Source organism: Sardina pilchardus, chromosome 18, assembly GCF_963854185.1.
Source record: "Sardina pilchardus chromosome 18, fSarPil1.1, whole genome shotgun sequence".
Lineage (NCBI taxonomy): Eukaryota > Metazoa > Chordata > Actinopteri > Clupeiformes > Clupeidae > Sardina > Sardina pilchardus.
In genome coordinates, this window is record NC_085011.1 from 17,965,485 (window position 1) to 17,993,188 (window position 27,704).

The 27,704-nt window shown below is 40.8% G+C and overlaps 2 protein-coding genes across 2 annotated transcripts; both read right to left on the reverse strand.

Annotated features, from left to right (window-relative positions):
- Positions 1–1,318: 1,318 nt before the first annotated feature.
- kcnk18 (potassium channel, subfamily K, member 18) lies at positions 1,319–9,450 on the reverse strand. The gene is made up of 3 exons (XM_062519748.1): positions 9,181–9,450; positions 8,807–8,917; positions 1,319–3,203 (listed from the first exon to the last, which is right to left on the reverse strand). Exons 1-3 carry the CDS (start codon positions 9,395–9,397, stop codon positions 2,410–2,412), a joined length of 1,122 nt encoding a protein of 373 aa, XP_062375732.1. The 5' UTR covers positions 9,398–9,450; the 3' UTR covers positions 1,319–2,409.
- A 9,781-nt stretch (positions 9,451–19,231) lies between these two features.
- On the reverse strand, positions 19,232–24,055 carry ube2d3 (ubiquitin-conjugating enzyme E2D 3). The gene is made up of 7 exons (XM_062519653.1): positions 23,955–24,055; positions 22,575–22,638; positions 21,335–21,366; positions 21,072–21,149; positions 20,806–20,911; positions 20,565–20,658; positions 19,232–19,658 (listed from the first exon to the last, which is right to left on the reverse strand). Exons 1-7 carry the CDS (start codon positions 23,976–23,978, stop codon positions 19,613–19,615), a joined length of 444 nt encoding a protein of 147 aa, XP_062375637.1. The 5' UTR covers positions 23,979–24,055; the 3' UTR covers positions 19,232–19,612.
- Between the last annotated feature and the right edge of the window lie 3,649 nt (positions 24,056–27,704).

A 27,704-nucleotide genomic window follows, 5' to 3' on the forward strand; every position in this document is an offset into this window, starting at 1 on the left:
TCCCAGATTGTCATTCCATGAGAATGTTGGCTACATCCTAACTGAATCATACAAGTATATTTCTTAATAAAAGAACAGAAGTCTGACTAAGGTGTAGCCTAGGTGAATAGTATTTGAAAGTGACTAGGGGTTGTATCCCAGTCCCACCCCAACTCCATATACAAAAAACATACACACATGCAGGCAAACAGGCACACACGCACACGTGCATGCACAAAAGTTGACCCAGCTGGCCATGTTGTTGTCGTCACACGTGTTTTGCTATTGTTTAGGTGTGTCACACTATACCACGCCCCCATACCTTGGCCCATTCCAACCTTTTGTGTGTGTATGTGTGTATGTGTTTGTGTGTGATCCTGGTCAATTCCATCCATGTGTGTGTGTGAGCCTGACTTTTATGTGGTCTTATTTGTAAAACCCCTAACCCATCCCTATTCAACTATGGTTGATGATGATGATGACGATGATGAGTAAGAGTCTGATGAATGATGAAGATGGTCTATTCCATATGCATGGCGCCAATGGCCACCCACTGGCATGAGTAGTGTCTGGCCTGGGCTTGTTTGTAGTGGGTGGGGTCAACCAATATACAACCCATACTGATAACATCGTAGAGAGATAAATGTTGATGTTGATGGCCAGCCTAATTCAGGGGATCAGAGCTCACACACGGCAAAAGATCACCTAACATGCCACCACGTCTTTCTTTTAGTCATTTCTTGACGGCCTATGCTATGCACAACAACTCTGTCCTCTAAGCCAGTGGGGCCCAACCTGAGGATTGCAGGGGGTCCGCGCAATGTTGCCTGGGCTGAGGTTGTGAGGTTACCAAAATGATATGTGTATTGTGTACACATTAAATGTACAAAATCCCAATAACAGACACAATTGGATAATCAAAACTCTGTATAATCCAAATTAAAAAATGTAAAAATGTCCACATTTAAATTCATGTAGCTATTCATTACCTCTGACCTCTGAACTTGCTTAAGCAACCTTAAGGTCGGGCTAGGCTCGGCATTGGTAATTGGTAACAATGTCTTGTGTGTATGCAAGTAGGAGTTCAGGTAGGGGGCCCTAGCTCGTCACTTAGACACAGGCAAGGGGGTCTTCAAGGAAAAAAGGTTGGGAAACACTGCTCTAAAAAGTATTGCACTACTTACTTTTTATACACTTTTGAAATCAAACATTTTGTTATAATCTACTGCCCTCCTTGAAGTGTGTTTCAGAAATCATAAAGCATTCCTGTTAAGATGCCAAAATACCATTCCACATCTAGAGTAACAAAAGCAGCCGTCTCTGTTCATTACGCTTTGCATTTATTTTAATGTTGGTGTTGGAGACCGAACACCCAGACACACAGACAGACCAAAACAAATTATTCTATAACATTATAATGCTGAGATGTAAAATGTCTTTTTTCTTTGGGATGCAACAATGCAAAGAGACTTCAGAGGTACATATGATGAAAAAACAATTGACACACAAATCTTAGTCTTCAAATCCTTACCATTTCTGCTCTGTTTTAATCTACTGTATAAACGATTCATTTCACATACTGTATACACCCCATTATTCGAGACTAAGTATCTATCCATAAAGTAAACACATAAGCTATCAGTAAACTAGACAGACATTAAGCACTACTTCTCTCTATGAAACACGATACAGGCATTAGTGACTATGTTGTGCTTCAGAGGATGCCATGACTTGACATTCCATACCACAGAGACACTTGAAGTGAATGGGCTCATTATAGACTTTGAGGGACTACTAATGTGCTGAAGACATCTCTAACATAAACTATTGGATGGCTGAGTAATTAAACACTTAAGGCCCATCTAAACATTAACTGGTTGATGAAGCAGAGCAGTTTGTAGAAGATGTAAACATTTTTTTCCATACTGTTTAACACATTGTGCAGAATATGTTATTGGTAGCCATAAAACTCCAATAGTACGATCTAAATAGGTTTTGTTCTGTATATTTCGAAAATTGCTATGCAGTAGAACTCTTCATGCAAAATTCCAACAGACATTGAACATCCATATTTTGATTGCCACACTGTACAGAATAAGACTGACTAACATACATATTCAGTCAGCTTCATGCTCATGTTAAATTATTCATGCTAACACTACCTAAGCCACAACATCCACTAAAGCCTTTCAGGAAACTGCACTTAGTCAAGGCTGTCCCATTCTGCTTGGAAACCTCTGGTCCTACGGTCTATTCCAAACCACTGAATCTCCGCTGGTCAAACATGACTGACCGTGGACAGTGTCTGCGGCCTATCCTTCTCAGTCAGGAAATCCGACCCCTCCCAAGCTAATTCCTGAATCCCACGTCGTTCGGTCTCCGCTCTTTCCGGGCGTCCGGCCAGCTGTCCTCTCTCTGTCCCGTCGTCTGTCAGTCATCGTGGATGAACTCGTACTTGACCCGTCCGCGGCTGATGCAGCGCATGCAGCGCCGGTAGCAGCTGATGATGGTGGACTGGCCCAGCTTAAAGGCCATGGACATGATGGCCATGCCGCTGATGATGAAGACGAAGGTGAGCATGAAGAACTTGGGGTGCGAGGGCACGATGTCGCCGAAGCCGATGGTGGTCAGCGTGATGAAGCAGAAGTAGAACGCGTCGAAGATCTTGAACTCCGTCTCCCACAGCGGGAGCACCAGGCCGCCGAACAGGATGTAGGCGAACACCACCAGCAGGATGAGGAGCATGGGCACGTTGAGCTGGTCCATGTCGGTGCCGATGCCGTCCAGGTCCCACAGGTGGTAGCTGGTCGTCGGCGCGCGGTTCAGCTCCGGGCAGGAGCGGCTGCGCAGCAGCGGGCCGGCCCGGCCCAGCTTCTCGCGCGCGATCAGCCGCTCGAAGATCTTCTGGTTGTTGAACAGCTGCACGGACTTGCGCTTGACCGAGGCCTGCGCGCGGAGCACCTGCTTGAGGTCCAGTGGCTCGCGCACCACCACCTCGTGGCTGAAGGTGTACGTGCCGTCGGCCAGCGCCCGCTTGCGCCGCTGCCGCCGCCGCCGCAGGAGCCGCGCCAGCTTGTGCAGGTGGTGGTAGCCCCGCGAGAAGAAGCGCGCCAAGACGTCACCCACGTCGGTGATGACCAGCAGCATGAGCGGGATGCCCACCATGGCGTAGAGGATACAGATCAACTTGCCGGCCATAGTGACAGGATAGATCTCTCCGTAGCCTGGGCAGTTCAAGCACAGAAAAACACACAAGAGACAGAGTGATGAAATGGCATTACAATGGTATACTTTGTTACTTGTACTGTATCTGTTGCTGGCCCTTACACAATAGTTTGGGTGATGGTGGCCTCTGCTGGCTGTTATGGTGTGCTGTCCACAGGTGGGATTCATAGACTCTCTGTTCATACCCTTTCACTACATTTCAAACTAGAAAAGCAGTCCGAGAGCGCAGACCTCCGCCAAATGAAAACACAATCCGGATCACTCCAAAATTCTCACCAAAAACGTAGCAAAATTGAAAGGCTTCTTCCTTGGGTCATTTCAGAGCATTTCATCGAAATCCATCCATAACTTTTTGAGTTCACTTGTTAACAGACAGACAAACAAACAAACAAACAAACAAACAGACAAACAAACATACAAACCCTGATGAAAACATAACCTCCTTGGCAGAGGTAATAAACTGTAGCAACATACTAGCCTGGCAAGCCAGACCCACATGAAGATGTTGGGTCTGGGAACACCCCATTGGCAGGGCTAGATACTGTACAAGGGGAGGGGTAAACGGTTGTCTTTCAAATTCTCTCTGCATGCAGTAGGATAGTGCTACAACCAAACCCTGCCTGATCTGCCGGCGATCTGGATTTCGCCCTGCAGCTCAGGCTAGAAACCTGCGCGTCTATCTCTCCTGCCTCCTGTCCACATCTTCTGGGTCCAATCACAAACTAGCTTATCCAAAAGGCGCACCCGAACAGTAGGCCTGATTGGTTGAAGGACTATCCAAAAGCGTACAGAGTCATTTGATGCCCATTGATCATGCCTCTTGTGCAGTAGAAATAAAGACCACTGTTCGCCATCAGCAGCAATCTTCTATTTTCAAGTACTGTACCATTATGTCCACCCATCGACACTATGCTGTAATTGGCCTGACTAGAGTTTGTTTTCTCCAGCTCACAGGCCAACGGAGAGTTCCATGACAATCCTGGCTGCAAATGACATTTAGGCTAGCGACACACATCATTAATATTACATACAACAAAACATGTAAATATCCTGTTGGTGTAGTGGGTCTTGCCGGGAGTGAACATTAACTGACCCCATGTGCTTAAGCACAGCTGTGAGTTAATTACCATCTGGCGCTCATAAAAGACATGAAAACCATTAACATGCTGCAGACGGCCGAGGCTTGAGGTAATATTCCCCTATACTAGATGAGAGCACACGCTGGACAAGGCCAACCCAGGCTGGGTGCCTGCCCGATCACAATCAGTTTGGCTCTGGAGTCGGTTACTAGGTGGACTAGAATCACAGGTTTATGTGATCACGTCTGGATCTGAATACACACAAGAAAACAGTAATTGACATACAGAGAGCTTAAAGGATTTTATTAATGTCACTGAAGAACACCTAAAGCGAAAAAAAACAAACAAACATTACTATTGATTGTGTGCCTCTCATCTACATACAGACAGTAATCAATAATCTGCCTCTTTTATCAATGCAAGCAAATTCTTGTGAATAAATCCTTAATAGTTGAATGCTTATAAAAACACCTAGGTACACTCAAACTGACAGCAATTTTCACAGAATTATTGCCAATTGACCAATTTGCAAGGCACTTGTTTCCACATCAATTCCACATATTTTAAAGTCTCCCCCCATGTTCTCAAATGGAATCCTTCCCTATAGTACATGTCATGAGCTAAGGCAAACAAGTACTACATGGGGCCATGGAGATTATTTGATCAACAGAAGCAAGAATCTCCAAGTATACACCATCACTCGACTACCCTACATGCTGCCAACTATATATTTACAGAAGCTTGACAATTAGAGGAATTGCTGTCTCTACCTAGAAAGTATGCTCATAAAAACATGAGCTAAAGCGTTCCCCTTGACATTAAACATTCATATTGCAGTGTGTTTATGTAATAAATAATACTATGTTTTTTATCGCGTAAATGCATTATTGCTCGTTCTGAGCTTAGCCATTAGTGATCACATATCATATTTAAAAAATGCACAATGTCACTTAATGCACACAATGCAATGTCTACTGTGTTGACTGACACAATCACTTTCTTTTTGAGCAACAAACAAGTCTAAAAACCCTCTCTTATATATCTTCAGAAGTTGAAATGTATATTCCAATAGGATTCTCATGGCATTGTAAATGCAATTTCGACTAGCATTGGTCTAGGTAGGTGTACTGTGCATGTGTAAGCATCAGTGCAGCTCTATGCTGTTCTTTGTCATCTATCATTGATCCGGGATTGCTGGCTAAATTACCATTCTCCGCAAAACCACTAACTGTGTGTGTGTGGAAGGGGGATAATGGACAGATTGAAAGGAGGCGCCACCAAATCTAATTTAAAAGTTTCCTTGGAAGACTTTTACAGAGATTTTCAGCTCCCACAATGGGAGGTAGATGTATCAAGATAGTTGGGAGGAATATTGTGCCAGCAAGATGTTAATTCCTAGCCTGGCCCCACCCACCTGTTGTGGCCAAATGAGGAAAAATCCAACCTTTAAAGAAACCAATTTTCTTTATGAAGAAATAATGTATCGTAAATAAATAAATAAATAAATAATGTTCTTCCTTAAAATACAGGGGGCATAAGCCTACCCTAAATTCCCATAGAGGAAGACAGATTTGTATTTTTAAAGGCCATATCTAATGGATCCAGGATACTATGCATCCTGATAAAGTTCCCTTGGCCTTTGGAATAAAAATAGCCCCACATCATCAAATACCCTTCACCATAGAATTTGGCATGGTGTTTTTTTTTCAGTTAGCCTATTAGTTGGTTTGATTTGCACTGAGCTATATATATGCAAAAACCTATAGGAGCCTGAAAAAAAAAAACGAATTTCAAAGAAAGGTGGCCAGACGGATTTAGAGGGTTTTACATCTGAACTCTTCATATAATTCTGCCATTGGCACTAACTATATTGACCATATGAGTTTTGAAACAATCATTCACATTTGACATTGTATTGTTTTCGCAGCTGCTTTGATCCACTGAGACTTACAACATTAGAATGACATTCAAGCTACATTGCAAGGTAATAATAAATGCTTTAATAAATATTTTCAACCAAAGGGTGAGTACAGAAATTCAAGTAGGCTAAGTATTGAGGTAGAGAGGAAGTAGAGAGTGAGAGAATAAGAGAAGTACATGTTAGGAAAATTATAAATTTGATGATTGACAGAGAGATTCTAAGGAAAATTTGGGGGCATTAGATGCTATTGTCTTTAGGTATGAGAGTTAAATTAATCTGGATGTTATCACAACAGCAATTTCCTGCGTATTAGCCGCATTGTGCTTAAGCTGTAGCAATGTTTTATGAAAGTTGGAGAAGCAAAATACATAATACCATATTAACTGCACCCATGCATTAACCTCATAGCTGAAGAAATTTAGCAAAATCAATGAATAAGCGACAGCTTATTACGGTATGATCAGAAATCTTTGAATGAGTATTTAACAATCCAACACACTTTTCCAATGTGGTAAATATATTATGATCAACAGTTAACAGTGTCAATGGCTGCACTGAGGCTTAATAACTATAAAACTGATGTCTAGCTTGGTTAGTTTTTGAAGTGTATGTAATTCAAAACCTTAATGAGAACTATTTGAGTAGAAACTGGACTGAAAATTGTCCAAATAGCTGTTGAACACGCTGTGAACCTGTGAAACTTTTCAATATGACTTTTACTAGCCTACATCATTCGAATGCAACTCTGCAACATCACCCTGTGTCTCTGTCTCTCATTAGAAACATTTGTCGATCGTCAGGGACTAACAACAGTCAGTATCCATAATATGATTAATCCACGACCTTTCCTTTTGACACACACACACACACACACACACACACACACACACACACACACACACTGCCCATTATCCTCACCACTGCCGCCACCACCACCACCACCACCACTCTGCACCATTACTCCAAGATTCTCATGAGATCATCAGCCGAGAGGAAATGGATCACTGGCACTGATCACATTAGAATAAGGAAGGTGCTGCGTTCCAGCTGAGAGCCTGCCTCTTGTGGGCTGGCACAGCAATGTTCACACACACACACACACACACACACACACACACACACACACACACACACACACACACACACACACTGTGAGTGCTCTAGGGCATGATGTCACACTTTTGATGTTTCACACAGTTCACACAGACGCCCTGTTAACAGGAAATATCTTACTGCTTAACTCGTGGCTGAAAGTGTGCTGACACTACGCCAATTCTTCGAGAGAAAGTGTTCAAAGATGCACAGGTCATCGCACACCTAATAGTAATTGAGAACATACACAACTACTTCAATTAACCAATTACTTTGGTTAACCACTGCCGTTCCTATGCTCAGGGCTGCGTGAATCTTGTGAGACTTTAATTTTGCCGTTTTAGGCGCAGCTGGAGTTTGGTGCAGGTTGGACATTCAAACACACAGAAGTGTTATAGCTTTGCCATTACCAAGCTCAACAATAATTTAGTCATTCACTCCGAGAGTGAGATATTTACTGTCACGCTTGTATATGTAGGCCTAATGAAGAACTCTTTAACAACTAGAAAAGCACTCAGAGAGCGTAAACCGTCAAGCAAAAACGTAACCGCCTCTTGGATCCAGACAGTGACATGGATCACTCCCAAAATGTAATCGTTTCTTCCTTGGGTAATTTCAGACCTTCCCTTTTTGAGTTATCTTGCGAACAAACAAACAAATAAACAAACAAACAAGCAAGCAAACAGACAGACAGACAGACAAACAAACCCCGATGAAAACATAACCTCCTTGGCGGAGGTAATGAACAGAATGAGCTTTGTGTGGAGGCCATTACAATACTGGCCTGGAGCCCTTTAAGAAACGTGAGCTTATTTGCATGCTGCATTCTGAGTTATCAGTGGATGAGCATAGTCATGGTATAGTCTTTCTTCTGGAACAGAATCAACGATAACATGCAGATGAATTTGAAAACTGAGGGCAGACTGGATGGGTGTCAACTGAAAAGATCATTCTCATTTTATCACATTAAAACATAAAATACTACAAAATGACATACAGTACTTCAAAAATGAATGAGATGAATTAAAAGATCCTTTTTCACAATAATATATGAACCACAGCGACACAACAGCGTACACAACAACATGTTGATGATAACCTACACATATGTTTGTGGAAGACAATGGTTGAATAAAGACTCTTATTAAGAGTTAATTGAGAGTATGAAACATCCTCTTAACTGCCTGGTTACCCTGAGTAACCTACTGCTCTCTGGCCACAGTGCATAATGAACCAGCGCCCAGTGCAAACACCATGCTATTTTATCTAGTCTGACAGAGCGCACTCAGACAACACACACACACACACACACACACACACACACACACACACACACACACACACACACACACACACACACACACACACACACACACACACACACACACACCATATGCTATTAGGATTCTTCATTAGGCTAGGGTTCTAAAAAAGTATGTCATGCTGAGTTTTGTCACTGATAAGGAAATGTAATTTAGATAGTGTGGGGCTGTACATGTGTGGCACTCACCCACTGTTGTGAATACAGTGCAGCAGAAGAACAGAGATCCATAAAACGACCATTTGTCTGGATGCTGAAGCCAGATGGCTTTCAGCTCCGTCCTTAGCATCCTGTCAACGTCTTAAAACAATGTGTCTGGTGTAATTATATGAGATGGAACACACTTTAAACAAAAACTCACACTTAGTGTAGGCATTAGCAAACACAGCTCTGATGGAAATGGTACATTAAGTGAACAAGACCTATACCTCTGAGGTCTGAGCAATAGCTAACTTTATGAATAAAGTGTCAGCCTAGTTTAATTTGATAACAAGATACAGTAGGCCTAAGTAGATGTCTAGATAACTAATCTGAGTTTAGAGTTAATAGACTTTATATACTACCTGATGCATTTGCTTGATCAATTAATTTCGAGACAAATCCCCGGTATGCCTGTTGGTCAGTTAATTCTCTTCCTCCCTCAATCTTCCAAAACACCAAAGCTCCCAACACGCCATACGCGATAAGAGACAAAATCAAGAAAACGTGCGGGAAAAGTCTCCAGAAGAATGTGTAGCATCTTGATCTTTCACTCGGATTTCCCTTTGTAGCCACGGACATGTTTATAGCATGAAGAGCAGAAAGGAAATACACTGCGCGTCGTGGCACATGTGTTCCCGCATACCAACAGCATCCACACGCGCACACCCAGTAGAGCGCGACACGGCGCTAAATCTTCTCCACCACTTGGTATCACTTCCTAGAGACCAGTCCGACCCAACCTGTCATCATGATCATCCTCATCACTCCTCCCATTCGACAGTTGCTCCGAGTCAGGACGCTTTGCAGGCTACAGGTCTTTCTTCGGTCTTTTCCTATTTGTTTTTAATAATCATATTATATTAATCTAATTCAATTGGAGGTGATGAATCTGTTTCTGTGGTTAGTCCAAAAACCTAAGACGTTTGTGTGTCTTCAGCATAATTTATTGTGTTTTCAGAAGCCTGTAGTGTAGACGACAGGTGTGTCGGCGCAAACAGGCTATAATTAGCAATAGTCCTCAACAACTGTGACTCCGGACGTCTGCCCCCTCGCTGTCTGATATCTCTGTGGGTTGCTGGATTACAAGTCCCTGTATTGAAGTTAACAACAAAATAATCCATCCATGATATCACACAACTCGGCTATTGTTCTCTGACACACACACACACACGCGCGCGCGCGCACGCACGCACGCACGCACACACACACACACACACACACACACACACACACACACACACACACACACACACACACACACACACACACACACACACACACACACACACACACACACACACACACACACACACACACACACACACACACACACACACACACACACACACACACACACACAATTTGCCCTTCAGCCACACAACTGGACAGTCTGTTTGAGTCCGTTGCACATTTGCTCAAAACTCATTACTTCTCTTTTTAAACAGTTGAGAAGAGTTAGCGTTTAGCTGGGAAATAGCTGCTCTACAAGGTAAAAAAAAATATCTAAAGAACCTTGACAGCCCCATATAAGAAGATGTTGCAGGGTAAGTCACATGACTGCATTCTAGCTGTGGAACAGAGAGGAGCCCTTCTTCAAACGGGACCGTCCTTGTGATGACAGCTGAAGTGCCTGGCCAGTGTTACTAGAATAAATATTTATCTGTAATAAAAGTTTGTATAAAAGGATGGTGTGTGGCCATGCCAAGACTTTACAGAGGATATCTATCCCCCCAAGATATACATCAGCTCTCAAACATACCTCTTGAAACACATATATTCAGATGGCAGACCTATGGGGCGCCATGTGTGGGTATCTGTCATCTCCTTTACCATGTAAGGTCAGTCAGGGGGCCTTGCATCATACGTCTTTGCAATAATGTCTATCCTCTCTTATCTGTATTAGGCAATACTTCATGATCCACTATATTTAGAATACAATTCTAGATTAACCTTACAACGTTACACCAAGCGTCCTTGTTTTCATTCTGTCATGCATAACAAAAACACAGGCACATTAATTTAAAATGGCCTCCACATCAGGAATTTACATTTGATTATTGTTTGTCTCAGGATCATTTACATTCTGAATATAATAAGCTAATAATAATATAATAATACAATATAATAGCCAAGAAAGGTGTTTAAAAGTTCCAGTGATGTTATATTGATTATGGTTTATTTTAATTGGGGTTCATGTTCAGCACTGACATAACTCTTTTCACACATCAACCAGGTCCCTTCCAGTTTGCATCTAACTGTTCTGACGCCCAGATGGCCTTTCCCCAAGCTGGGTTTATTTACATGAACCACCCTGGTGCAAGTTCAAACTCATCAAGAGGTTCCCCTACCCCTTACTCAGCTCTCTCTGTGCTGTGTCAACCATCCTAGCATGCCACAGCACCGTCTGATTGAGTTCGATTCAATTAGAGCAACAGCTGAGGCTCAGCCACACGCATAAGCTGGAATGTGCACTCTTCCTTAGATCAGAATAACCCATGCAAGATGAGGGGGTCTGGTTGCTGTGATTGCCCCACCTCTTTCCCCATCAGTATGGTGCATGTAACCTGTTGAACTGTAATTGAAAGAAAATGAAAAGAAAACGGGCCACCAACATCTGAGAGTTGTGTGCATGTGTAACTCGTTCTATAAACGGAGTGGTGGTTTCAATGTGATTCAAGATAAAATGTCAAAAATGTCAATAAAGTATATATCCATCTATCTATCTATCTATCTATGATGTGACACCCCACCTTTACTGTGTCGTGAAGTGTTACGCATTTTCCTCTCTCCCTCAGCCTGCGTGGTGCTCTTGGGCACTAGGCATATTGTTGCTGCTGTCTATTGTATTTCGACCTGCAGGAGGAGCTGGAGCGTTCCCCTGGTCTGACACTAATGAGGGGCGTGGCTCAGTGTAAATGGACTCCAGAATATAGCCTGTGTCCTGTGGCCTCATTCGACCTCTCTGTCCTGCTGAGGGCAGGCTGGGGCTATTCCAACTGGCTTTTCTTTATGCACTACACATACACATTTCTGACGTGCATGATGCTTTATTTGACGTTTTTTTGCCTCTCACTTACTGACTTTTGTACATATTTGTAAATAAATGAAGATTATTCTCTAAACATTACCCAACGGTGATGTCCTTACCCTTTGAGCCAAGGTGACAAATTATGCACATATTGTATAACCCTTCTTGAACGGCTGATGATTAATTTTTAGGCTGAATGGAGCATGTTTTACCCCCATTTGAAATAGTGTTTTAAGTAGCAGAGACATGTGTATGCGCATACACTCACAGCTGACTAACTGTCCATCCTAAAAAGACCATTAACCAGCTTTAAGTTGGACAAAATGCAGCTGTCATGAGCTCGTATGAAAATGAATTGAACTGACTACATTGGTGCCTATGCTATAAGTCTTCATACTGGCTTTCAGTTAATCACAGAACCTTACCGTAATTTCCCAACTATTAGCCGCAGCTTATACATTGATTTTGCAAAATTTCTTCAGCTATGAGGTTGATACACGAGGGCAGTTGATATGGTTTTGATTCTTTTAACTTGCTTAAAACACTGTCCTGTGGCTTATACACCATGCGGCTAATACACAAGAAATTACTGTAAGTCACTAAATTGGACAAGAGTCAGACTATGACCACTCAGGTGTATCAGTTATATGTAGCTAGTCTTAAGTCACAAGACCAGAAGATTAAGTCTAGTGACCAATTGTCAGAACATGTGAAGGCGCTTTGATCTGTTATTCTGCCCTGCCCTGCAACCAACATTTAATGTGATTTCTTTCTGCTCATTTGTAAAGCATTTAGGATTGCCTTGCCCTAACCGTATTGTCTTTTCAATACAGCTCAGCTACATCATCTACATCTTCATATTCTTGTTCGGTCAGTTCTAATGCCTTTTGTCAGGAAAATCTTCCCAATATTGTGACACAAGAACCACAGACAAGTAGTATAATTTTCAGTATACTCTGGCGCCAAGAGGAGAGACATAGAGAGGACTTGCTTTACCTCTCCGAAACAGTCTCTGAGCTCTTGGACGCAAAGAGGCTCTTTTATTAAAGAAAAGCAGAGAGCAAAACAAGTCAGCATGACCTTGGTCGAAACCTCCCTAAAATCCTCCTCTCGCTCATGTCCAGTTTCTTATCTGCAGGTGCATAGCGTTCCTGTGAGGTTCCCATGTGAAACTGTGAATAGCAACTTTGAACACACATATGAAAGTGTGGATTATAACTTTGACGCACACAAATGAAGTTCATAATGATAAATATATAAATTTCTTTGTCATTTCCCTCCTGTTTATCATTAGTAAACTTCACAATCATTTGTTCTATTGCTACATACTGTAGATTCAACCATAAATCAAATCAAAGCGTGTAGTAATTATTACCAACTCGAATAGCAAGTTTCAAACCTTTTGATGGAAGCGAAAACCTTACCGGAAAACCTCAGTCATGATTGATCTTAATTTTGAGGAGAAAACCGTTGAAGGAAAAATTCTTCCATTACCCTGCTATAGCAGCGGCACTTGTTTACACAAGCAAAAGGAGAAAAACTCACCTTCTACTACACATATGTTTTTCCCAGCCCCATATTATCACAACAATCAAGCAAGCAAATTCACATCAACATTTTGATGGGCTATATGCAATGAGGGCTAGTCCTCAAATAATCAAAGCTTAATTCTACAAAATGTAGGGCTACATTCTAAACTTCACTGATAACACATGTAGAGAGGCAAACTCCCCACCGGCACAGAACCATCTCTGAAAGAACACAGTGGGAATCTTGTTCTAGGTTTAACAGTGGCATACAGTAAGGGGTCAATGTTACACTACACTTTATGTACTTCAAAGGGTGTGTCCCTGCACAAGGTTCACAGATCATGTTAATACCATTTTTATGTATTGTCATGTGGGATGAATTATAAGTCATCTTTGCCAGACTTCCCTTCACCTATACACAAGCTCTGTCCATGAGGAATTTTTACGGCTGTTAAACGGGAATGATAAACAGATATTGGCATCAGAGAACACACATGGCAATCAGACACATTATTCAAATCAGCCAGCATTTGAGCATAACGATACCATGAATTTAAATGATACACATGTGTGATGTAGGTATGCACATCCTCTGACAAAATCAATCTCTTTTTTTTTTTTTCGGCTTCCTTTGTCTTTCAAGAAAAAAGTCTTAATTCAGTCCTTAACAAAAGTGTCAGCAAGGTGAGAGTGATAGCCGCTCCAAGGACCATCCTCCACACTAAAAGTCTATTACCTCAAGGCATCGTCACTAAGCTTAGGAGGATCCAAAATCTTCACCGACGTTGAGACGACTAGATTCTAAACCTCTAATCCCCTTTGCAGTCGGGCTTCCCCTCCTCAGCGGTTGACTGGAACCTTACAGTGAGAGAGATGCGTCCAGCGTCCTTCACTGCAGTGGGTGTAGATAGGATGATTCGGTGGGGTCCTTCCCAACGCGGGTCAGACCCGCACTTTTTCTTTATGACTTTGATGAACACCCAATCTCCTGGTTTCACTCTGGGATCCTGTGGAGAAACAGAGAGAGAGGGAGCAGTATCTGTGTCCACATATTCCTTTGAACACAGTGTTTTAATTAGTTGTTCCACTACTCCTACATCAATACAGTACATATGATGCACTGATAACAAACATTTTGTGAGTAGTTTGTAAATCTATACGTTATAGTGTTTGTCTACTAGTTCACACATCCCTCCTGTTGAGACATGGCTCTGCCCATGACTCAAAATTGCTACCCATTTGTACATTGATTTCAGCAATGTAAGACACAGCAAAGGCATATTGGCTGTCTGTGTATATTGTCACTTTCTTTTTGGCAAAAAGCTCACATGCTACCTGTGCAGAGCATGTGGCAGACAAAAGTTTAACTTCTAATTTAGCAGTTAGTCACTGCATAAGCTGCTTTGTTTACGCCATATTTAATGTGTGGTTGTGATAACAATACTGTCATACGAGATAAGAATGTCATGTTAGTTTGTAACAGCAGTAGGGAGACGGCATGTGGGATTTTCACAGTCAATGGGTGAAAAAACACAACTCCAGCAGAATTTAAATATTTAATTAAAATATTTAGTTTAATATGTAGGCTATCACTTTCTTAGTCATTTAAACACACATCAGCTCTAGTCTAGAAATGCTTCAAACATTTCTAGCTCTTCTCCTTCTCCACTTACTTCTCCTTCTCCACTTACTTAGTCACTTGGTCACTATCGTATCTTTGTTCTTTCTCATCTTTGGTGGCGCAGTCACGAGACCAATGCCCGCGACCCCCACATCTGAAACAGTTGTTGCTATCATCATCTTCATTTTCATAATCTCTCTGTTCTGACCCATTTCTGCCTTGTAACGCCATCACAAATGCTTCCCCTACTTTCTCTGAGTCTTTCTTTTCTCTTACTTTCTTTTTATTTTTCACTGTTTTCTCTGCATGTTTAGCATGTTCCATAAAATCTGGCAGTTCTGTAGTTCTGAAAGTAACAAAATGTTTCTCTATCCAGCCTTTTATCTCTGGTCTAAAACTTTGGAGTAATGCTTGTTTTAATTGCTGTCCATAATCTTATCTTCTGCACTCCCTGACTTCAGGCCGTTATAGGCTTTAAAAACTTTTTCAAATCTGTCTCTAAACTCCCAGACATCTTCATTATCTTTCTGTGTGGTGGTGTGTATTTTGGTGTATTTGCAATGTTTTTTAAACACGTCTTTACATTTATTCTCTAGGCTTTGGACTTGTTGATTTAAATCCAGAGAACCAGGCGCATACGCTGTACCAGCCTGATGGGCTACAAAGCTATCTTTAACACGGCTCCAATCAGAGCCCATTTTAAAGCGGAACATCCTTTCGACCTCGAAATCATTCAGGTGGTACACCGCTATTATGTTTTTCATTTCGTCGCAAAATTCTTCAATTTGGGCTTTATGAGATGGAATTCCCTCCACTGCTTTTTTTACGTTGTCCTGTGTCCATGTCCTATAGACATACATTAACCGTGGATTATTTTGACCCTCAGCCACGTCTGGCTTAAATGTTGGATTGGGCAGTTCTACCATTGGAAATGCCTCCACCGGAGGCGGCGGTGGGGGCCAATTTGGAGTTTTACCGTAATCATCATCATCGTCATACAGGTGCACTTCTGCATGGCATGATGATAATTTTGGTTTTAGTTTGCAAAGTCGAATTTATTTTTCCATCGTAATAGCCAATTTTCAGTTCCTGGATAGACTCTAGCTATGAATTTGGCATCGCCTTTCAAAAGTTGTCCTTTATCTTGAGTATTCTCCATTTTGCACAAATAAGAGATTGTTCTGTGTCGTCCTCTTAGGGCAAACAACAAGCCTGGGAAGCGAGCTTCTAGACCTTAGTCCGGCTTCCCCTGGGTGTTTTATCTCTCACAGGCTCTGTTGTTCGTTTTAACTCACAGACAATCCCTTCACACACACTTCTCAGTCACACTCCTTCTTTGATAGCTTAGGTGGGACTTCAGGCCCCCCAGCTCAGGTGGGACTTCAGGCCCCCTTTTTAGATAAACTAAGCGGCATCCATAGCCCCTTTACATCAGATGAACTAAGCGGCATCCATAGCCCCTTCAAGCGGCATCCATAGCCCCTTTACATCAGATAAACTAAGCGGCATCCATAGCCCCTTTAAGCGGCATCCATAGCCCCTTTACATCAGATAAACTAAGCGGCATCCATAGCCCCTTTAAGCGGCATCCATAGCCCCTTTACATCAGATAAACTAAGCGGCATCCATAGCCCCTTTAAGCGGCATCCATAGCCCCTTTACATCAGGCGGGACTGAAACCCCCCTGGAAAGTTTATCTAATTTTACAGCTGTATTAAGAGAACGGCAACTTAATGCGACTTTTCCCTTGGGAACGGCAACTTAATGCGACTTTTCCCTAGGCCTATGAAATTATACTCACACTGTTATGGTTCTGCTCTGTAGTTCGGAAGTCGTCAATCCAGTCTAGGAGCTGGTCGCCGTCGGCTGGCCTGCACGGAATTCACCGTACGGGGCTTTTCCACGGTTGTAGTCCGCGGGCTGCTGCAGTCTTCAACTTCCGACGATCAGTTCCAGAAAGGATATATTGACATCCGGCTCGAAGGACCAAAGAATGTCAGGAAAATCTTCCCAATATTGTGACACAAGAACCACAGACAAGTAGTATAATTTTCAGTATACTCTGGCGCCAAGAGGAGAGACATAGAGAGGACTTGCTTTACCTCTCCGAAACAGTCTCTGAGCTCTTGGACGCAAAGAGGCTCTTTTATTAAAGAAAAGCAGAGAGCAAAACAAGTCAGCATGACCTTGGTCGAAACCTCCCTAAAATCCTCCTCTCGCTCATGTCCAGTTTCTTATCTGCAGGTGCATAGCGTTCCTGTGAGGTTCCCATGTGAAACTGTGAATAGCAACTTTGAACACACATATGAAAGTGTGGATTATAACTTTGACGCACACAAATGAAGTTCATAATGATAAATATATAAATTTCTTTGTCACCTTTCAAGTGAGCACGGCCTCTTGTCTGCATCCATAACTCACAAACAAGGAGGTGTTTACTGTGTAATGGAAAGGGTTTATGTACTAAAGTAACTTAATTTAAGTTTTCAAACCTCATTAGACACAGCCTTAAAAGGAAGCCAAAGAGGTTGGAGTGAAATGTAGTTACATTTCAGGCTAATGCAATTTCACAGGGCTGAACACCCTGGTGTTCAGGGTGGATTCAAGCAATCATCTTGCAAAAATTCTTTCATTTAAACAATTTGTGTGTGTGTGTGTGTGTGTGTCTGAGAGAAAGGACAACAGGCCTCTTGCTCACGGGGCCATCTTGTGAACTCTTCAACATGGTTGATTGCTCTGTGGGTAGGTCTCTCTAGCTTACGTCTGGTAAACCAATGTCCCTATAAAAAAAAACACTTGACTACTTTCCTGTACTACCATTTTCTATAGCCGTCATGACTCATCAGAAAATGTAACTGAGAGAGACAGATTGTGGCCCATCCATGCAGTTTGAGGGAGTCAATTTTGTTCATGTTTAACAAGTTGTGTTGGTAGCTCTGTAGCTATGTGTTTATTCAGCAAATCACCTGGCCTTGCATTACACTAAGCTGTACCAGACATTAAAATTAACTGAAATGTGGATTGTTACGTTATGAAAACAAACGTGCATAATAGCTGCAGGACTTCTTTACCATGGAAATAAACCAATAAACCATAAGCTTCTTGCAGTACCCATATCTACCTTTATCTACTCATGAATTGGAGCTGAAATTGCCACTAAAGCAAAATAAATGCATGTCATAAAGACCACATCATTTTTTTTATTTATTTTTTTTATTGCAAGTGATCTGCAAGTTTACTTTGAATGACACAAAAATTCTCCCTCAGTTGCTTAAATTGTATGTAGAGTAAGATACTACTGGACATTAAATCCAGATTATAAAACATTCATTGGACAAATGAGAATTCAAACTAAAATCATTTTGTTTAGCTCAAAGATTGCATACTGGAGCATAGCGCTGTATAATCTTTGGTTTGGATGTACTCATTCACACTTGTGCACTAAGTCACCCGCGTGTAACCAGGCACAAGATACCTTTAAAGTGGACACTTAAATGTGGGTCCTAAATGTGACTTCTGTTAATTTGCAAACAAGAAGGCTGGTTAAGGCTTACCTGTCCAGCTCTGTCCAAGACCTCCAAGAGGAAGCTTGGTCTAAGCTGAGAGTTCAAGTGTTAGAAATATCTGCATTGATGGTTGACAAAACGTCATTACCAATAAGTATCCAATCCATACTAAGAATCGTGACATTGTCGTAGACATTATCAGATGTTTGGATGAGTAAGGTCACAGCGTTCTCTGCACACTACACCTTAAGAAAGTTAAAAATAAATGTATATTTGATAACTAATTATATGGCAGATGCTCAGCCACTTCACAAAGCATCTATTTATTATGCTCATGTAGCCTAATCAGTACATGAGCTTGACAGTGGAAATACATACTACAAATAATTGAATGTAAATTGGGTTTTACACATAATTTGAAGATTTGACCTGATTGGACTAATGCAAGTCATTCACTTGGGTTAGAAGTCTGGAGTGGCAAAATTTGGAAGCAATGTGCATATTTTCAACTGTCAATGAAGATGCTAAGTGACTTTTTTTCAAGTAAACTTTACAAGCAAACTGTTTCTACCCACAGCAGTCAATGGGTAGATTTTTGCAGATCTGACATTAAAATGTGCCTGATGCTTGTACTTATAATACTGGTGCAGTGCTGCCCTCTAGAGGAATACATAATATCGCAGCTCAAAATGTGATGGTTTGCAAATGAGTACCCTGTACGACAAAAACTATTTCAAATCCTCCCCTAAGCTTTTAATGCAAAATAATACAAATAGATACAGTATAGCTTTATAAACTATACATTAAAAGATTCTTTTTGAAAAAAAAAAAAAAAGACAAAAGAAGAAAAGTACCTATAATCATGAGGAATATGAAATAATTTTCCTCTACCTGATGGCTCAACTCAGCAGTTCAATGAGAAGTGATTGTTAGTGTTACAAAACAATTTCTTTAAAGAACACCACTGCCCCCCCTCCCTCACCCCAGGCAGATTGCTTATGTATAAAAAGACTTTTTGCTTCAGCAACAACTTCAAATGTGTACAGTACTTTGGGATTTGTAATATGTCAACACAGGGCAAACGCTATCCTGCAACCCTATGGCAAAGCTTCACATGGCATACTTCTGAGTCCATTCCCTTGCTAGTCTGTTATATCTGGAAGAGAAAAGGGACAGTGTAAAACCAACAGGGTCAACATGAAGAGGGATTGGCAGTCTTTGTAAAACCCTGTTTTCAAAAAAAAATTATTGGGACGTTGAGTAAAATATTTTTTTTTATAATGGGCTCCGCTAGTTTTATATGACCAGACACTTTCTGGATACCGAATCTGGGTACTCTCCCTAGCATTGCAATGGGTGTAACTTTACTTCTTACTTTGCCTAACCTTCGCAGACTGTTAATAAACCGCATTAGCAGTCAGAAGAAATGTATTTACCTGTGCTGTATGCATTTACACATTCTTCTAACTGCAGATGTTCTATGCTTGCAGCTGTTGCTACTACCATTTACCACGGGCACTTTTGATTTTGTAACTTAAGTCATCCCCTCTCATCGCTGATTTCCCGCCATCGTATAGTGTATAATACAGTTATCCCTCTTACCTGCTTAGAAATGCACCACGTTTTATTTTGTCTCACCATACTTGGTCGTGTGACTACTCGTGTAACTGTATTTTAATAGGGAAAACATGGAGGTGTTTGGTCGCTTCTATCTTCATCTCTGTTTGGATCCTAATGAATGCATTGGGCTAGCTAAGTGCTATCAAAGTTGCGCCGCGCGCCAGAGCCAGTGAGTGCACGCATTGAAACGTGAGAGGTATGTATCAACTCATCTTAATTAGGGGAATAACATAGTTTAATATGAAAAAAACGGTGAAGTGTTCCTTTAAATATACTGTAGGGTATATACCAATTGCCACTCACAATCACATTTTACACAACATCCCAACATTTTTGGAAACAGGGTGGTAGAATATTCTGCTGTCTACATGTATCTGCCTACCTGCCTGAACAGGTATTTCATCAAGATCATCATAACATGATGAGAAAGTAAACCACTTACTTGTCTTTGTCCGATTTGTAGATGTGTGCAATATCGGGTACTAAAGGGTCATCTGGGTTTGGGTCGCATAACAGAGAACATATGGACAATAAAACTGAAAAAAAGAAGAAAGAACCCGTGTCATATTTAAAAGCCTTATTTGCAAGTTTGGTCTAATCTTACAGTATGTGACCTTATATAGTCTTATTAAGTAGAATTGTATGACTTGTTTCTTGTGTGGCGCACGCTAGTTTTCACCTACCTTTCGATACAGTGAGGGCAGGAGACCACTGTGATCTCAGGATGTCCAGACATATGCTACCATTGCTGTTTATGTTGGGATGGTATATTTTAGTTGTGAAGGCTAGCTGTTGAGAGAGTGGAACAAGTTCAGAAAACCAGACTAACATATTGGTAAAACATTTACAAAACAAGAAAAAAACAAACAACAACAACAAAACATTCAAAAGAACAACAAAACCAGTGTTTTGTGGTTTCTGATTTCTCCATAGGCGTAGGCCCACTCACCTTTGGCGGTTTAAAGGGGTAGTCTGTAGGAAAGTGGATTGTGAGGAAGAACACACCGCCCTGGTATGGACTGTCACCCTAACAGAAAAGAAAAAGAGCTTGGGTTGAGGAAACACAGGTAGGAGGAGCACCAGAAAACCATAACAAACAAAATAACTACCACTAAGGAACGTACCCCGAAAAATGATACATGTTAATTAATCAAAGATCAACATTGATAAACTATTTACAAGGATTGATCAAGAACAATGTAGAAGACTTACTGGGCCCATAATTGTTGCTTGCCAATGAAACACTGCGCAGAGAGAAAGAGAGAGAGAGAGAGAGAGAGAGAGAGAGAGAGATTTTCTTTTTTAATTTAGAGAAACCAAATTGCAGTGGGAACATAGATCTACAATAGAGAAAAATTAGAGAAAGGAACGCTACTCTGGGTCAAAAAAAACTTTTGTTCAGGGTGCTCTTCAAAATAAGGCCTGATACTTTCATGAAAAAAAACAGATGAATGGCAAGTAGCCATTTTTGTATTAAAGGCTTTTTACTTAATAGAAGTTCCTTCATTTTTCTGTTTCTGTTTTTTTTCTTCATCAATAGATCTACAATACTTGCGATGTTTTTTTATCCATGTACTGCTAACGAATCAATAATTTCTATGTTTGACTTTAAGTTTATTCAACAAATCTTCACTCACACCTTAGATCCAAATAAGCTATCAAGTTTTACATTTAGATTGCCACCGAACTGAATGTACTTCAGTCTTAAGATGCAATAACAATAAAGAATCTATCACATGTTTGAGTATATTACCAGCACAGCCCTGATGATAACTCATTCCTCAATTGTTTTCTCTCTAAATATAATGTTTGAATATATACTAGCAGCATAATCCAACCTTTGGCCTTGAAATAAGGATCATGATCATAAAGGTGATACATTTATGGTTGCTACTACATATGCACAAACTATCCACTTGTATTAATTGTGTTTGACAAATGTGGAATTTTAAAATACAGTTTAATCCATAATGTGAACACAGGAAGTATACCCCTCTGTTGTTATCTGAGACACAGATGGGAGGAAAATGCACACAATAACCATCACAACAGCATGTGAAGCTGGCATTTAAACATGTAAACAACAACAACAGTCTGAAGACAAAATAGAGAATGATATCATTAGTCTATGAGACAGAATGTGCATATTTCAGGAGATTTGCTAATTGTTGATATAATTATTGTTACACTGGTCATGTTCATGGAAGTCTCTAGTACTCTTTCCCTTTGACACAAAATCTTCTTGTAGGACACATTGGAGCAAACAGAAAGTCCCTAACTTTTAAGGGAGGGATTTCCCTTTTACGATTACTATTACTAGGGTGAATAGGCTCCAATGTCAACTAAATGTTTCCTTGAACAAATTGAAAGTGAAAGAGCCTGAAGTGTACTGATAGAGGTGGGAAAGAAACGAAACAAAAAAAGACAGCAGTGAAACGCAAAGGAAACCTACAGTCCTCTCCCACAGGTCCAGCTGAACACTGCGATGGAGGGTCCCTCTGGAGGTCATGGAGTTCCTACACAAAAACAGGACACCAGAACACATGTCAGTTTGTGTCCACTATCCACCGGTACCGCTGATAATGTTTTCAAAAGCCTCTCAAGCGGGTTAGACTTGATGAACTACACCCATGTTTTCTTGGAGAGACTCCAACAAATCTGTGTTACATCATCGACAGCAAAGGATATGTGTGTAGAGAGCACTGGTATTTATGCCAAGTAACGTAGGCCTATCACAAACAATTTTCAACAAAACATCTCTTTTAGTTTCAGTCAAACATTTACACAAATGTACCTGGTGTTGTGTAAGATTCAAGTTATTATATTTCCTGACTTTTTAAGCCTACCGAATAGCAGATTCTCTAAAAATACATTACTTTCTCGAAATCGAGGCTATTCTAGAAACCCCATAGTTTGGATCTGGCAGACACTGCTGAAATGACGTCTGACAAACATATCACAAACAACAGAGAGAACAATGGCAACAATGTTCAAGAGCGTTGCAGATTAAAGGACCAACGTTACGCCTGATAACATAAACAGGAAACATGGCTGATTATTTAAAATACACATTTCTAGATACTATGTTTAATTTAAATGGTTTGAAAAGTGTTGCCAAAAAGCTCATGTCAACAGCATCGATAAGATTACTTATTTGCAAACACATTAGCACCAGAGAGGGTTGAAGCGGTCAGTGTTCAAGGATCTTTGGTAGCACGTTTACGTTAAAATTTACCGGGGTCAGCAAACTTGACAGCTTGTTAAGGTCTTTGACTTTTAACGATAACAATTTTGAAAATATTTAACTTCTCCGTTAACGCTACTATCTGACGTCAATGTAAGGTTACTACCTATCGTTAACGTTAACGTTAGCCACCTTTAAAAAGCAATCATAGCATTGTGATAGCTATCGAGCAAGGAGACGTTGATGTTAACGTCATTTCGCTAGCTAAGCATTCGTTAACTTCTAGCTTCTACCATGGCAAAATGGATAGTCACGCTAGACGACAAAGCAGTATCTATGTTATAAGCGCTTAAAACAATGATTAAAGAAAGTATCGCTAGCTGACCAGCTGGTTAATTTGCTGCTACAGTTCATACGGGAAGTAACATTACAGCCCAAGCCTGTTTGCTATATGCCTAAGTACGATAGCCTCCTAGCTTGCGATGCTAACCATCTAACCTTACCGGTAGAAAAGACAACTAGCGTGACGACTATCACATCGTGGAGAGGACACTGAGAACTAGGACATTTATACACAATCTATCAATATACTAAGCAGCATGAACGGTTCAAATGACGACTGCTAGCTTGTTAGCACCCACAGCCTACCTTCTGTATTCTCTTCAGAGCCATAACAACTGTTCAACTCCCCTTTAGCAGTGGCAGTGACTTGTTATTATGCGACGTAAACTGGGCAACGACTGTCAACATTACAGCTTCCGGATTGTATCAAATTGAAAGTCTTGGAGGAACTTTTGTTAGAAGCTGATCAAGGATTGGCTGCGCTCTGGAGTTCTGTTTTGGGCTGAAATGTAGTTTGAAAAACTTCTGAATAAATATGCTAGTGAAAGAATGAATAGACTTCAAATAAATTAAACAATCCTCATATTACTTAATCAGGCGCTCTCCGAATAGGTCTAGTGACACATGGTTTGACTATTAGTAGGCCTATAGATACTCAGCCAATTACATCAGCATTGCTTACATTTCTCTGCAGCCTACATAATATGCATCTGGTTTTAAGGTATGATCTATCATTTTCCTCCTAAAAACTGTCTCATTGCCCTATTGCTGCCACTGCTGTGTGTGTGCTTAAAGAAACTCTTTTTCCTCAGTTTTGTCTCTGTAAATTCAAAACCAAGGTCATAGGCCAGGAAATCAAATGTTTGATTCAAGAAAATGGAGGGAAGGATTTCATTTGATTGTCTGTTGGACTCAAAACATGTCAACCTTTCAACAGAATAGCTTGCAGTCACTACTGCAGTGAACCCAGGCGAGCCTACATTCTGCAGGTCCATCTGGAGTAGCCTAGTCTGGTTTTCACCATACTAAACTCAATCTTTCAAGATTGAACATTAGTCTGGGAAGGCTGCGCTTTGTTTCTACTGCAGTTCACGTCGCTTAAAGGGTAACTGCACCCTAAAATATGTTTTTTTGAGCTGTTGATTGATTGAAATTACTCATACTGTAAGTGGTGACCTACACTATTAACAGGGTTAATATTGACAAAAATTGTGTTTCTTGACAAAAGTAACATTTCGTATGATTTTGTATTGGAGATATTGCTCTCCACGCCCTCTACAGGTTGAAACATGGCATGGCATGTTGGTCCAAAATACTATTGGAATGCTGACGTTGTCCTGCACTTCTCGTCCAACACTACGTCACCGGGTCATTACAAATTAGGAATGAAACGCCCCAACACCTGCTGCCCTGATTAGCCTACCTGTGATAAGACATGCACTCATTCCCAGATTGACACAAAATCACCATGGTTGATTGACTGCAGCAGGGCTGCACTCCCTTCCAAATTTCAGAACGTCCTGCCCATTTTGAAAGCCTTTTTCAGAAATGTGAAGTGGGTGGTTATGGGGTGAAGTTACTCTTTAAGTTTCGTTTTCGGCGCGTCACCGGCCAATAGCGTGCCAGGACTAGAGTATGGCCGTTTCTGATTGTAGCCAAAGATTCTGGCAGTAAACAGTGAAAATAGATCTGCTGGTATCCAGCCTGAGCTGCCAGGCGAAATTCAAATTTCCCGGGAGTTCAGGCAGGGTTCACCCAGCCTAGGAAAGGAGCCCATTGGCACCCGTTTTTCGAACTTACTGTTTTACTTTTGTTAAACTGGATGTTAGCAGAAAGCAGAAACATATTTTCATTATAAACAAGGTTTGAAATGCAGTTGTTTACTCATTCCAAAGAAAATTCACATTCCTGGGTTTTTGGTGAGTCAGAAATGGACGTCAAAGGGCACCTTTCCAGACTTTCCAGAAATTCAAATTTGCTAACAGGTTCGTCTGGGTCCACCCAGGCTAACTTTAAAGATCACCTTAGGTGAAAATATGTTTTTCTTGTGATGTTGTTAACATGTCTGCTGGGTCATTCCACCTCAATTCAACAAATGCCTTCTGCTTGACCATCTCAGATTTCCTTAAAAATTTTACCATCTAAAGAGTAACCATTTAAGCTGACTTAGCCAAAATATTAGATTGGTATACCTAATACATTCAGAGAAAAACGTTTTTGAACATGGTACCCCCCTTCTGATTTTTGGCACATTGGCGCCCTCATCTAAATCTGCAGCAACGTTCAGATGTCATTATCTGAAAAAGTGTTCAAGCTAAAGACTTCACATTTTCTGGAAATAATGATTGCTACCTATAGATTCCACATATTCATTCGTAGGCCGTATGTATTGATACTGACTGTGTTTCAATCTTGTGAAATCAGAAGAAAAATGGCAGATTTTTTTTCAACCCCCACATTGGGTACTCCATTACACAATTTGTAAACAAAATGTTTGACAAATGGTTATATCTCTCTACAGAAGTGTTTAAGCTGTCTTTGAAAAAGTAATTAAGAGGTGTCTATATTGCTTTTTTGTTGGAAGTACTGTAACACAAAACTGAAAAATAATCAATTTGGATGATATTGTATCTCCCCATTACAGAGGTATGACACGCTATACCAATGAATTGAACACATCTCCAGAAAGAGTATGGAATGGGCTTTCAGACTGTGAAATTTCAATATGGTATTATGGCTGCAGTTATTAAAATATATATTTTTAAATATTGGTCTATTACAACAATTAGCGTTGCTTTTTTGTGCTATTATTTAATGATTTCATAATCCTTGTCTTATTCCTAAGTATCAGATGTTTATGTCTCATACTGTTAAACATTTATATTTTCATTTACTTGCTGAGTGATGAACTAATAAAATATTTCCTGTATTTCCGAAATAAATTGCTGCTGTCACTATTTAATGCCACTAGATGTCACTGTTCATGGATATCAGCAATGTGTTGTTATAGTAGACCAATATTTCAAAAATAACATTTCAATAACCATAGCCATAATACCATCTTGAAATTTCACAGTCTGAAAGCCCATTCCATACTCTTTCTGGAGATGTGTTCAATTCATTGGTATAGTTTGTCATACCTCTGTAATGGGGAGATACAATATTATCCAAATTGATTGTTTTTCAGTTTTGTGTTACAATACTTCCAACAAAAAAACAATATAGACACCTCTTCATTACTTTTTCAAAGACAGCTTAAACACTCCTGTAGAGAGACATAACCATTTGCCAAACATTTTGTTTACAAATTGTGTAATGGGGCACCCAATGTGGGGGTGTGAAAGAAATCTGCAATTTTTCTTCTGATTTCACAAGATTGAAACAAAGTCAGTGTCAACACATACGACTTAGGAATGAATATGTGGAATCTATAGGTAGCAATCATTATTCACAGAAAATTTGAAGTCTTTAGCTGGAACACTTTTTGAGATAATGACATCTGAACTTTGCTGCAGATTTAGATGAGGGCGCCAATGTGCCAAAAATCAGAAGGGGGGTACCATGTTCAAAAATGTTTTTCTCTGGATGTATTAGGTATACCGATCTAATATTTTGGCTAAGTTAGTTTAAATGGTTACTCTTTAGATGGTAAAAGTTTGAAGCAAATCTGAGATGGTCAAGCAGAAATTTTCTCTGAAATCCGTTGAATTGAGGTGGAATGACCCTGCTACATTTTATGGTACATATCGTTATACAGTTTGCATTGAGCAAAAGTCCAGCAGGCATCACATTCAGCCAAATCTGTGCAGCGCTGTATGCATGCTGCTGCATGCAATAGCGGTAGTGAAGCAAATGGCGCCGAGTGCGGATCAGGGGATTTGCGAGTGTCTCCCTCGTGGAACCATCACCTTGCCGGCCCTCCATCGACTTTGCAGGAAGCAGAGGCCTCTACCTGGCCCGTCGATCGTGGGATCCGAGATACTCCTGCCATCTCTCCATCTCTCCTGCTAGGTCAATGACGCCTGATTGCCCTGCAGCTCCACCAAGACTGCGCGT

What these genes read in the sequence shown, in the direction of transcription:
- kcnk18 (XM_062519748.1), bottom strand. Translation starts at nt 9,397, where the DNA reads ATGTCCGTGGCTACAAAGGGAAATCCGAGTGAAAGATCAAGATGCTAC. An exon ending in TGATCAAGCAAATGCATCAG is followed by an intron (nt 8,918 to 9,180) that starts GTAGTATATAAA and finishes CATTGTTTTAAG; the next exon opens with ACGTTGACAGGATGCTAAGG. An exon ending in CACTGTATTCACAACAGTGG is followed by an intron (nt 3,204 to 8,806) that starts GTGAGTGCCACA and finishes TGAACTGCCCAG; the next exon opens with GCTACGGAGAGATCTATCCT.
- ube2d3 (XM_062519653.1), bottom strand. Translation starts at nt 23,978, where the DNA reads ATGGCTCTGAAGAGAATACAGAAG. An exon ending in ACCCCTTTAAACCGCCAAAG is followed by an intron (nt 20,912 to 21,071) that starts GTGAGTGGGCCT and finishes CTCTCTCAACAG; the next exon opens with CTAGCCTTCACAACTAAAAT. An exon ending in TGCCCTCACTGTATCGAAAG is followed by an intron (nt 20,659 to 20,805) that starts GTAGGTGAAAAC and finishes TCTTTTTTTCAG; the next exon opens with TTTTATTGTCCATATGTTCT.